A 12,443-nucleotide genomic window follows, 5' to 3' on the forward strand; every position below is an offset into this window, starting at 1 on the left:
GTTCTAAGTGCCAGCTGGATATGACAACTGAGGCACAGAGAGGTAAAGCGACCCCATCAGGAAACCTCAGCCAGGAAAGGGTGTAGCAGGAATCATACCAGACTCTAAGAGCACCAGCTAGGGGACCATGAGGAGAGCCCTTAGATACTGTAATAAATCTGAGGGCATGAGGCTTTAGCCTGTCCCAGCATCTCCAGTGGCTCTTAGAACTAGAAGTACCCTCAGAGAGCTCACAATCCAACCCTACCACCACAGATGGGGAAACGGAAGTCCAAAGAGGGGAGAGGACTGGTCCAAGGTCTCATAGCCTGTTTGCTTTTTGGAAATGGGAACACTTTCCCATGCTCCACTCATCCACCCATCATACTCCCAAGCTGGGCCTAGGTTATTGAGCCCAAGTGGTGTCCTGAGCTGTCTGCCTCCTCCCTCCTGCCCCCTAACACCCTTCCCCCAAATCCCATTTCTGGGAAAGGTAGCGGACACAGCAGGGGTCTGCAGGAGCCTGTTGGGGGAGAAGTGGTCAAGGGTGGAGTGGAAGATTTGTCAGACATGCACTCGGTATGGAGACCAAGCTCTTGCAGCAAGGTTAGCCTGGAGCAGAGAGCTGAAATCAGCAGGCACTGGTCACCTCGGGAGGAAGAGAGCTCTGGAAGGAGTAAAAATCAAAAGGAAGGAGTAGGGGAAACCAGACAGGGAGAAAAACTCAGGCAAAGCAGTGGAGAGCTCCAGAAAGGAAACAGAAGAGAGGAGGAGAAAGGAGATGGGGTGGAGGAGAACTCAGAGACCAGAGTAATGAGGATAATCAGGCAGAGGTGATAACATACAAACTTCAGAGTAAGGATTAGACAGGAAGACAGAAGTCAGATGGGGAGGAATCTGCAATGGAAGAAGAAATCAGAAGAGGAAAAGAAAGAAATCAGGAGAGAAGAAATAATATAGAGGGCAGGGGAAATGGGACAGAGAGGAGAAATTAGACACAAAGCGAGAAATCAGACGGTGGAGAGGAAGAACTCAGATGGTGTGAAGGAAAAGAAATCCGGCCCAGAAGAGGTTAGCTTCTAGAATGGGAAACAGTCAGGACCCCAGGCTCCCACCCCCATCCAGAGGAGCCAGGCAAACAGCTGGAAATACTTACAAAGCAACAAAACAGTTTTTCCATTCTAGACCTGAATTACTCCCCTTTTCCTAGCGCTGTATCTGCAAGAACTTAGAATAAAGAGTTACTCCAGAAACCCCCGACACCTGAGGCACTCACCCGCTCCTGGGGTGCTTGGGGCGCCGAGGCCCGGACAGCTCCCCGCGGAGCACTAGCCCCGCGAGTAGGCGACAACAGAGCGCACAGAGCCAGGACCAGAGCGCCGCGGAACAGCGCCGACGCGGAGCAGTGTGGAGCCATGGTGGCGACTGCAGAAAAGGACCCAGTCGGCAGCACGGGCCTCCTGGTCGGCAGTCTTAAGTAGCCTCCCTCCCATCCCTCCCAAGAGAGGGACCGCCCCGCAGCTAGGACTCGGGGCAGGGCTGGGCCCCGAGGGCGTGTAAGGGCGGGAATCTGGCTTGGATCTTGGCGACATCGGTTCCCAACGGGACCGACCGGACTGGGCGCGGCCGCCCCTGGACCCCAGCTTCAGCGAAGACCCAGCTCTAGACCTAGCATACAACAGGCGCTAACTCAAGGCACGCTGACTCCATGCACGCACAAGGAGCACTGTTCAGCCTCCTTCTGCTGTGTGACACATGCAAAGCCCGTATCCCTCTCCAAATGTAACTTCCACAAGAAAATGACAGAACTGAACATCGATTGAAGATTTCCCATTAATTGACACATCGTAACACCTTAGCAGGAGGGAAAAATGAGCCTCAGAGCTGTTAAGGAACTTCCACAAACTAGTAAATGATACTGGCAGGTTTGAACCCAGGCAATCTGTCCCAGCGGATCCCCCACCTAAGGTAGCTCTGTCCCAACCTGATTGGTGAAGCAGAGAAAGGTGGAACTCAACCTCTGAGATTGCTGGGGTTTGCTGTTTTACTTTTGCAGTGTTTATTTTATAAAACTTTTATTTTATCAGTGCTTAAAGTCACATACTTGTACAAAGTTGTTTCCTCACAGTCCCACTTCTCTCTTCCCAGAAGCAACAACCCCTTCTGGCAACCTCCCTCAGCTGACCATTAATTCAGGATTTACCTTCATGTCTCTACATAACAAGTTTATCCTGCTTCTTAGAGGTGTTTTTGTCTTATCTGTTTTAAGCTGTATCTATTGACTTCACTATGGAGTCCTGGTGCAGCGCTGTGGGTTTAATGCACTGGACCGCAAGTTCAGTTTGAATTATAAGGTTGGCAGTTCAAACTCACCAGCTGCCCCTTGGAAACTCTATACAGGGTCGCTGTGGGTAGGAACCAACTCAATGGCACTTAACAACAACAACATTCACTTTCTCGGGGAAGGTGAGGATTTTACTCTTACCCTACTCCACACTTCCTTGCCCAGTCCTCCAACCCTCCCACTAGAAACACACAGACATGTGGGTTCAGAAGTCCTATTCAGACTACCAAGGCCAGCTTCCTACTACCTCCCATCTCCTCTGACTCCTCTTTTCTCCCTTCCACCATTCTGCATGCCCCAAATTCTCTATCTCTAGGACCTCCTTCCTTCAGCAACCTGGTGCAGTGACAGGAAAGGGAAGTGGGGAGCTGGAGTTTGGAGAGGTGGGTTTGACCCCCTCCTCCACATCTTCTTGACTCTGTGATTGTGTGCGCAGTTTACGTTTCCTCATCTGCTAAGCAGGTTACAAATAGCATTGGTGGTGGTAGTGGTGTCGGTTCCAACTCACAGTGACCCTGCACAGGGTTTCCGAGCCTGTAAATCTTTATGGGAGCAGAAAGCCTCATCTTTCTCATGTTGCACAGCTGGTAGTTTCAAACTGCTGACCCTGAGGTTAGCAGCCCAACTTGTAACCACTACGCTACCAGAGCTCCTACATATATATATATGGCATTGTTGTTGTTGTTAAGTGCCATCGAGTCAATTCTGACTCATAGTGACCATGCATAGGGTTTCCGAGGAGCAGCTGGTGAGGTTGAACTGCCAACCTTGCAGTTCCAACGGCTTTGCAGTCTGGCGCATTAACCCACAGCTAGCGCCACACTAATGAGGATTACACATTGATGTGTATGAAAATGGCCAGGGCCTGAACCTAGGTTAATGGGAGTTCTCCTCCCCTCCTCAAAATCAACAATCACCTACCACTGCTCCTCTCAGCACCCAGCTTCAATCCTTTCAGGCTGAAATGTACCCTCTTCCACCCCCAACTCCCTCCCACTGGAGGGGGTATGTAGGTCAGATGAAGGACTAAAGGGAACACAGAGAGAAGGAGAAGACAATCCAGGTTGTAAGATTATAAAACGTCTTTCACAGAGCAAGAGACTTAAGACCAGGGCTTTGAAGGACAGAGAGGATTCTGACATATGGAGAATGGGAAGGAAAGGAAGAGGCGGGAACAGCATGGGCAAAGGGCAAGTTTAAGTGGAAGCCTGCATTCAGGGAACAGAGAAAAGTCCAGTCTAAAATACAGGGGGCAAGAGTAGATGTGGCTGGAGAAGGGGGCAGGGGATATAGGGACCTTTAGTACCACACAATATGAGTTTATCCTAGTGTCCATGGGGACACAGAGAGGGAATCCTGAGTTCTCAGGACTCAGTGTCATGGTAATTCTCATCCTGGGTCCAGGAGCTCTCAGTGGATCAGTTCAGGTCTGTCCTCAGTCATTTGGACAGCTCTCATATGCTTCTGATGGAAACATAAATTGTTTACACCACACTAGATACAAATTTGACTCTAACTATCCAATATAGACTTGTTTTGCTGTTTGTATCTTGTTTTGTTCTTTTAACTAAAACACAATGTAACATCAGTTCCTTTCCTAGAGAATCACTTACAGACAACACAAAGAATTAAGGACAAGGATGTTCACTGAATCATTGTTTGAAGAAAACTGGACCGGGCCCAAACATTCTGGTTAAATAAATTACGAAGCCACCATACAAGGGGCCACTATACAACTATGAAGAAAGAATGGACTAGATCCATTTGTGCCTGGCACACAGTAGGCACTCAAAAACCATAGAAAGAGACCCCAGTACTAAAAGCAGAGTATCAACCATGTATATAGTATGACTTCCTCTTTTTTTTTTTTTTAAATAAAATGTGTGGTTTTGGTTTATTGTTAAGTGCCATTGAGTCAGTACTGACTCGTAGCAACTCTCTATAGGGTTTCTGAAGAGCAGCTGGTGGGTTTGAATCGCCAATCTCGTGATTAGCAGTCCAGAGCTTCCTCCTACAGAACCAAACCAGAACTCATGTTGTTGTTGTTAAGTACCATCTAGTCAGTTATGACTCATAGCGACCTTGTATGGGGTTTCCAAGGAGCAGCTGGTGGGTTTGAATTCCTGACCTTGAAGTTCATAGTCCAGTGCCAACCTTACAGTGCCACACCAGGATTCATAGTTCCCTAAAAGTCAAGGATGTTACACTAAACTGTAGGTGCAGTTTGTATGAAGAGGTAGACTTTAAACATGGCTGTGGTTACCTGGGGGTTGGGTTAAGCACCCAGATGGCTGCAACAGGCAGGGAGTAACTACTTGGGGGGTGATGAAAAAGCTCTGATGTTGGATTATGGTGATGAATGCACAATTGAGTGTTGAAGTTGCTAAATTCTGTCGAGTCGCTTCCGACTCATAAAGACCCTGTATATAGTTTCCAAGGAGTAGCTGATGGAGTTGAACTACTGCCCTTGTGGTACCCAGTCCAGTGCTGATCCTATAGCACAACACCCGGAGTACACACAATTGATTACATCTACTAAAAATTATAGACTTCTAAACTTACAATGACTGGATTTTTATTACATGAAAATTATATCTCAGCACAACTGTTAAAAATCTTTTGTTTTAATTGCTGTATGGTTTGAAACTATCTATGAGTATATATCCAATATGTTGTTGTTGTTATGTGCCGTGGAGTCGGTTCCGACTCATAGCGACCCTGTACAGGGTTTCCGAGACTGTAAATCTTTATGGGAGCAGAACGCCTCATCTTTCTCCAGTAACAGCTGGTAGTTTTGAACTGCTGACTCTGAGGTTAGCAGCCTGATTCGTAACCACTACACTACCAGAGATTTGTTTTTATCATTTTTTAAAAACAAAACACTAATCTGGACACAAAATGATGTAAAAATATGTTTATAGTGATGCTTACTCATTAGACAGTCTGGAAAATCCAAGTAGGTAAGTAGAAGAAATTCCTCATTCCTCATCATCCCAGGCCCCAGAGTCAACAGGAACCAGCAGGCAGTCCTGATGAACAGCTCCTTCTTGAGTGCCATGGTCCCCACCTATCCAGTAAGTGATTAATAGGGGGCTTGGCCTTTGTCCCAGGGGTCAATGACCACCGCCCAAGGTCACTGACCCCTGGGTTAATGATCACAAAGACCCTGCAGCTTAGGGTCTGGAGCCTGGGCTTGGCCTTCTGGGATAGCGTAGCCTAGAAACCTTCATTCATGGGCACACCTATGTAGAGTCTATGATGGGGAAAACTTATCTTACTTTGCTCCCTGCCTGGAAGAGGATGCAAGAGTTCAGAGGGGTGGTAGGATTGGGGTACACTCATAAGCAGGGGCTAGGAAAAGCCAAAGTACTAGGCTTGGTTTCCTGGGAATTACTGAGTAAGTCAATATAGTGTCTCTGTACGGAAAAGACTGGGTAGCTCTGATGCTCTGTCTCTGAGCTTCATTCCGAGCCCCAGTTCTTGGGACACTGGCTCCCCGTGCAATCATACCCAGTACCCCAAGTTTCTGAGCTTCAATGTTCCCATCTGTAAGCTATACCAGGTCACCACAAAGGGCTCCTACAGGAACCAGAGAGTCCAGGGCCCTCATCCTGATGAAGGAGCCATCGTAGTCACCACATGCCACCTCACCTCTGGGCCCAGGCATCTCTGGGAGAAGAGAGAGAAGAGAGGAAAGGGGAATCCTATATTGAGCCCCATGCTGCTCATCTTCTCCTCACAACTGCCAGGTGAAATATTAAAGTTTGCCTTTTATGAACAAGGAAACTGAGGCTCAGGGGGTTAAGTCGTTTGCTCTGGGTGGCTCAGTGTGAAGAGGCATTATGAGAATCAAACTCCAGTCTGGCTGGCTCCCAGTCCATACTCTGTCTGGGGACATGCTAAGGGTCTCCTGACACCAGTCAGCCTGGGTGGGAGCAACAGTGTCCTTTCCAGGTTAAGGGTCATCCAGGAGTCTGTGGGGTGGCAGTCCCTAGAACACCCCCAGCCCAGAGCAGTAAAGCCTTTTCCCTCTCCCCAGAAACCATAGGTGTGCTTGAGACACAGGCATGTCCTAGGAAGTTCCCTAGTTTGTGGCCACTGAGAGAGGATGGATGTGCACCCACACCTCATGCCACTTAGCACTCAGGCTCTTGAAGTTCCCCTTGACCTCTGACCTTAGGTGCGCTCTGTCTTGCCCAGAAACACACACACAGTACATCAGCAACTGACACAAGAGGAAGCTGTACAGCCCCCATCCTTCCTCCCCTGTAGTCAGATCCCCAGCCCTCACAGGCCCTGGGCTCCCTCTGTCTCTCTGGAGCTCGCAGGCAGTGACCAGAAACCAGAGGAGGTGGCCTCCCTTGTCTTGCCCCCACCAAACATAAAAATGGCTTGGCTCAGGCCTAGACGACACCACCCTGTTCTGTTCTTTTTCACCCCAAACACTGTTGTTCTTTATTTCCCAGGCAGCTGGCCACTTCCTTGATTTCCCAGGAATCCCTCTCACAGCTTGTTTACTTTCTGGCTCACTAGTGCTCCTGGAGCCCTCCTGGGGACACCCGCCCTCTGGCCTAGGGTTCTGCTAATTAGGACAATGGTCAGTAAACAGAGAAGTCAGTTATGAAACCCAGAGAAACTGGACATGGCTCAGTGAAGTCTGGGGAGCCACGTGTTTGAGAATTTCACAGATTCAGTTTCTATGATAAGGGCCTCAGTTTCCCCATCTATAAACTGTGGAAAATAGTACCTGCTTCATGAAATAGTAAAGGGACCTAAGGCCCCATGCAATAGCAGGAGTTCCCCAAACCTGGCACACTGCTTCCATGAACAGAAACAGGCTTCTTTGACCCAACGGCCCTTGTTCCACATGTCAACACCAAGTGAGAGCAGTGTGGTGCAGGGAAAGGGTACAAATGTCACAGTAAGAATTCTGTCTTCAGTCTGGGCTGTGGACTTGGAGCAAGTTACTTCCCCTCTCTGAGCTTCAGGTTAAACTACAAGTCAAGCCTCCTGCCATTGAAGCAATTCCAACCCAGGACAACCATATAAAGGGTTTCTGAAACTATGAATCTTCTAGGAGCAGATAGCTGCATCTTTCTCCCTCAGAGCGGCTGGTGGCTTGAACTGCTGACCTTGGGGATAGCAGTCCAGTGCTTATCCTACAGCACCAGGGCTCCTCTGTAAATAGGGGCAGTGATGCCCAGTTGTAGGATTACTGGAGAGCTACTGCTACTCTATGAGGGGAGGGAGTGGGCAGCACAGAATAGAACTGGGTGTGGCGTTCTTTGTGTATCCCCTATTCTATAGATGATGACACCAAGAGCAAGACAGGGATGTCTCTGGGTCACATGGCCAGGTTCAGAACACAGATCACGTGCTCTCCAGTCACAGCAGGGGTTTAGCTCTCCATGACATGAAAAAGATGGCCAAAAGTCCATCCTGGGTGTGGACAGCTGTTGGGGACAGTGACCAGTGGGGCTTGGCTGAAGACACCTCTAGGAGGCCAACTCTCCCAGGACCAAAGCCACTGGCTCTTTCCTAGCCTCCGGAGCCAACCCCACCTCTTGTCAAAAGCCAGGACAAGACATTGGGAAGGGTCCTGGCCCTGCCACTTCCTGGTCCCTTGGCATGGAAGTGGTCAGATTCTGCCATGGGTACAACAACTTGAGCCTTCCTGGCAGTGCCCACTTAGCAGTTTGTCCCCCGTCCTTCAGAGGGGTTGGTCCTGGGAGGCTGGCCAGGTCACCAGTTGGAGCTGCAAATATCTGCAAACAACTAGTTCCTCCAGTATCTACAACCCTGAGGGTGCTCCAGCACAGACACAATCAGCAGCAAGAAATAGAGGCCTTGTGGCAGGTGGAAGGTCTGGAGACACCCAATCTCCATCTGCAAATCTCCTGGAGAAGGAAGCAGGCAGAGTCTATGATGCCCGAGCTAGGGTTAGAGAGAGCACGAGAAGCCACAGTAGGCAGCTTCCCGTGTCTCAGAGGAAGGGCTTTCTAAGATAGGGAAGGGAAAACAAAACAAACAGCTTCTGTGTGCGACCATGGTAAGAGTTCCCACCAGAAAATCTGCATTTAAATTCCTGATCTACCACTTACTAAAGGTATGACCTTGAGCAAGTCATTTCAGATCTCTGAAATGTCTTCATCTGCAATATGGGGGTTCTATCTGCTTCCTAGGGTTATTGTGAGAATTTAATAAGGCAGAATAGGTCAGGGGTTTAATACCGTGCCTGGCACAGAGACTTACAAAGGAAGCTGTTATTGTTGTTAGCTGGGTGGCTTTGGTAAGTCAGTATCTCTCTGAGTCTCAATTTTCTCATGTGTAAAATATATACAAATATGTTTTTCTTGAGGAGTTGTTGAGATGATTACATGAAACCCCAATACGAAAGATTTAGGACTACGCATTGCCAAAAATGATATTGAAAACTATGCTGGCTTCCTTCCCTTTCTCCTCACTGCTATCATTTTATGTCATCATCTTCCCACTTCCTCACTGCCTCAGATTCTCCCCTCACCTAGATTATTATCCAGAGAGATGGCATCATTCCCTGCTCAACACCCTTGATGGCTCCCAGTGCAGAGAGAACAAAGTCAGGACTCCTAACTTGGCAGTTAAGGTCCTCTATGGTCTGGTGAAAGAAGCCCTCGTGGCACAGCGCATTAAGCACTGGAAAAGGTCTGTAGGTGGAGCCCCCCAGAAGATTCACAGGAGTAAGATGAGGCCAACTGCTTCATTACAGCCTAGGAAACTCTCCGGAGCAGTTCTACTTTGTCCTACAGATTTACTGTGAGCCCCGATGCTCAGCTAACTGATCCACAGCTGCTCCAAGGGAGAAATGTGGCAGTCAACTTCTATAAAGATTGTTACTGTTGTTAAGTGCCGTGAAGTCGGTACTGATTTATATCAATCACATATAGGATTTCCGAGATGCAGATGATGGGTTTGAACTGCCAACCTAGTGGTCTGATCCTACAGCGATCTTATTGGTTAGTTCTACACTGTCCTATACAACTACTATGAGTCAGAAGCGACTCAGAAACAATGGGTTTGGTTCAGGGGTTAGGGTCTGGTGCCCAAAACATGCCTGCGCAATCTCATACACCACTGACTTCCCAACCACATCCTCTGCGCCATACAACCTTTCCTCTTTGTGACCTCATTTTCTGCTTCCACTCTCGACAGAATGTAAAGGCTAGGAATAAGCAGACCTGGGATCTAACTGGGGCTTTGCCTATGACCGTGTGTGGCTTTGGACAAACTCTTTGCCTCTCTAAGCCTTGGTCTCCTGTCAGGGTAGCAAGGCCCGGGTGTAGATGAGACAACATAAGGCAGTGAAGGCCAGGGTCAACATTCCACTGCCTTCTCCCCTGCGCCTCCAGGCCTACCACAGCAGCTGTCAGCAATCAGCATCTAGAGCACTGTGGCTCTCTTGCTCTCTCACTTAGCTCTGGAATGCAGACACACAAGCTCCCAACAGCAGCCAGGGAGCAGGGAGAGGGCGGCTTAGAGGAAAATTACCTGGCTCTGGTCCCAGTCAACACTGGTGCTCACAGCTGCTGCTGAGAGAAGGGACCTGGGGGTCTGGCAGGCTCTACCTGAGCCATGGACTTGGCTACAAGTCTTGACCCCTGTCTGAGCTTATGTGATGAGTGGGGGCACTCTGGGCCCCGTCACTCTACTAGGACACTCCCACTCTGGCATCCAAAGAGACAGGGAGGCGGAGGGAAGAAAAAACAAAACAGACAGGCCATTAGGGAGAGGAGAAAATTGGCTCCTGCCAGGGCCTTCTAGAACCTCAGGCACTGAGCATGAGTCAGGGAGCTAGATGAAAAAGGGTCCCCCCCATGGCCTAGAGTCCTAGTTGCTATATCTAAAGTAGCGTGCCCTGGGTACTATGTCCTGTTTCATATACTTTGTCCCATGTCCAGTGTTACAGTACTATGTTTTTAATGCCATGTGCCAGGCCCTTTTTCCTCATACACTGTCCTGGGAGCATACCATTAGCATGTATAAGGATCATGTTCCATGTCCAATGTACCATGTCACTTATACCATGTCAGAGGCATGATGTAATTATGTACCATCTTTCAAATCCCATGTCCATTGTACCAGGTCTTGTCGCTTGGTGGTGTGAGCCATAAACCTTGTCCTGAAGCCATCAGCTCATTCTCATGCTCATAAGCATATTCTGGGGCAAGAAACAGTACAGTTTGATGGTAACAGAAGGCAGGTTCTGGGACAGACTCCCAGCCTTACCAACTACTAACTATGGGACCTTGGAGAAGTATTTTCATTGTAGTGCCTCAGTTTCTTCAGCTATAAAATGGAAATATTAAACCCATCTATAGGGTTACTATGAAATCTGATGTGGTACTATAGAATAAGTACTGGGCTGCTAACCACAAGGTCAGCAGCTCAAACATACTAGCCACTTCTTGGAAACCCTATACAGGATCATTATGAAGCAGAACCTACTCGACCGCACTTAATAACAACAAATAGGGTCACTGTGAGTCGGAATTGACTCGATGGCAGTGGATTAATAGGGCTGTTGTGGGGAATCAAAAAAGAGAATACATTTAATGTGCTTAGCTCAGTGTCTGACATTTGCTCCTACTATTACAATTGGTGTGGTGCTATAGGATAAGCACTGGACTGTTAACCACAGGTCAATGGTTCAAACCCACTAGCCACTCCTTGTAAACCCTTTACAGGGTCACTATGAGTTGGAACCGACTCGATAGCATTTATGACTGTCTACCAATAATTTGTCAGTTTGTTGTACTGTGGTGGCTTTTGTGTTACTGTGATGCTGGAAGCTATGTCACCAATATCTTGAATACCAAAACAGCCACCCATGGTGGACAGGTTTCAGTGGAGCTTCCAGACTAAGACAGACTAGGAAGAAGGAGAGGCAGACGGCTTCTGAATGTTCAGCCACTGAAAACCTTATGAATAGCAGTGGAAAATTGTCAAATAGAGTGCCAGAACTTGAATAGCACATATGGCGGTGTTGTGGTGGTAGTATGTCATGGGGTCGGATCTGACTCATAACAACCCTGTACAGGGTTTCTGAGGTTGTAAATCCTTACAGGAGTAGAAAGCCTCACATTTCTCCCCGCGGAACAGCTGGTAGTTTCAAATTGCTGACCTTCAGGTTAGCAGGCTGACTCGTAACCACTAAGCTATCAGATCTCTTTTTGTTGTCAGATATAGTTCTGGAAAATGAGTTCCTCAGGTTGGAAGGCAATTAAAATGCGACTGGGGAAGAGCTGTCTCCTCACAGTAGAGCTGACCATAATGACACGAATGGAATAAAGCTTCCAGGACCTTCATTTGTTGATGGGGCACAAGTCAAAATGAGGAGAAACAGCTGCAAATATCCATCAATAATTGGAACATGGAATGTACAAAGCAAGAATCTACATACATACACAAACAAAAAAAAAAATCTAGTAAAATTGGAAGTTGTCAAAAATGAAATGGCATGCATAAAGATCGATATTCTAGGTATGTTGTTGTTGTTGTGAAGTGTCATTGGGTTGGTTCCCACCCATAGCGACCCTGTCTAGAGTTTCCAAGGAGCAGCTGATAAGCTTGAACAGCAGACCTTGCGGTTCAAACCAAGTTTGCAGTTCAGAGCATTAACCTACAGCACCACACGAGAACTCCATCCAAGGTGAACTGAAAACAACATTTTGTAGTGAACATTTTGAATCTGACAATCATATGGCTTACTATGCTTGAAATGACAAATTCAAGAGGGGTGGGGTAGCATTCAGCATCAAAAAGCCTCAGATGCATGTGAAAGTTGGACAATGAATAAGAAAGACTGTAGAAGAATTTAAGCATTTGAGTAGTGGTGTTGGAAAAGAACATTGAAAGTACTATGGAATACAGTTACAATGCTCCCTGAAGGCAAGGATGGTGAGACTTCATCTCTCATACTTCAGACATACTATTAGGAGGGACCAGTCTCTGGAGAAGACATTATGCTTGGTAAAGGGGAGGGTCAGCGCAAAACAGGAGGACCCCCAACAAGATGGACTGATACTGTGGCAGCAGCAATGGGCTCAAACCTAACAATTGTGAGGATAGCGCAGGACCAGGC

The 12,443-nt window shown here is 47.8% G+C and overlaps 1 protein-coding gene across 1 annotated transcript in view; it reads right to left on the reverse strand.

Annotated features, from left to right (window-relative positions):
- GSN (gelsolin) overlaps positions 1-1,396 on the reverse strand; it is a 40,939-nt gene extending 39,543 nt beyond the window's left edge. Inside the window, exon 1 of the mRNA XM_006865722.1 lies at positions 1,256-1,396. Coding sequence (XP_006865784.1) covers positions 1,256-1,396 — 141 coding nt within the window. The remainder of the gene's footprint in view (positions 1-1,255) is intronic.
- Between the last annotated feature and the right edge of the window lie 11,047 nt (positions 1,397-12,443).

Source organism: Chrysochloris asiatica, unplaced genomic scaffold (genome assembly GCF_000296735.1).
Source record: "Chrysochloris asiatica unplaced genomic scaffold, ChrAsi1.0 scaffold00081, whole genome shotgun sequence".
Lineage (NCBI taxonomy): Eukaryota > Metazoa > Chordata > Mammalia > Afrosoricida > Chrysochloridae > Chrysochloris > Chrysochloris asiatica.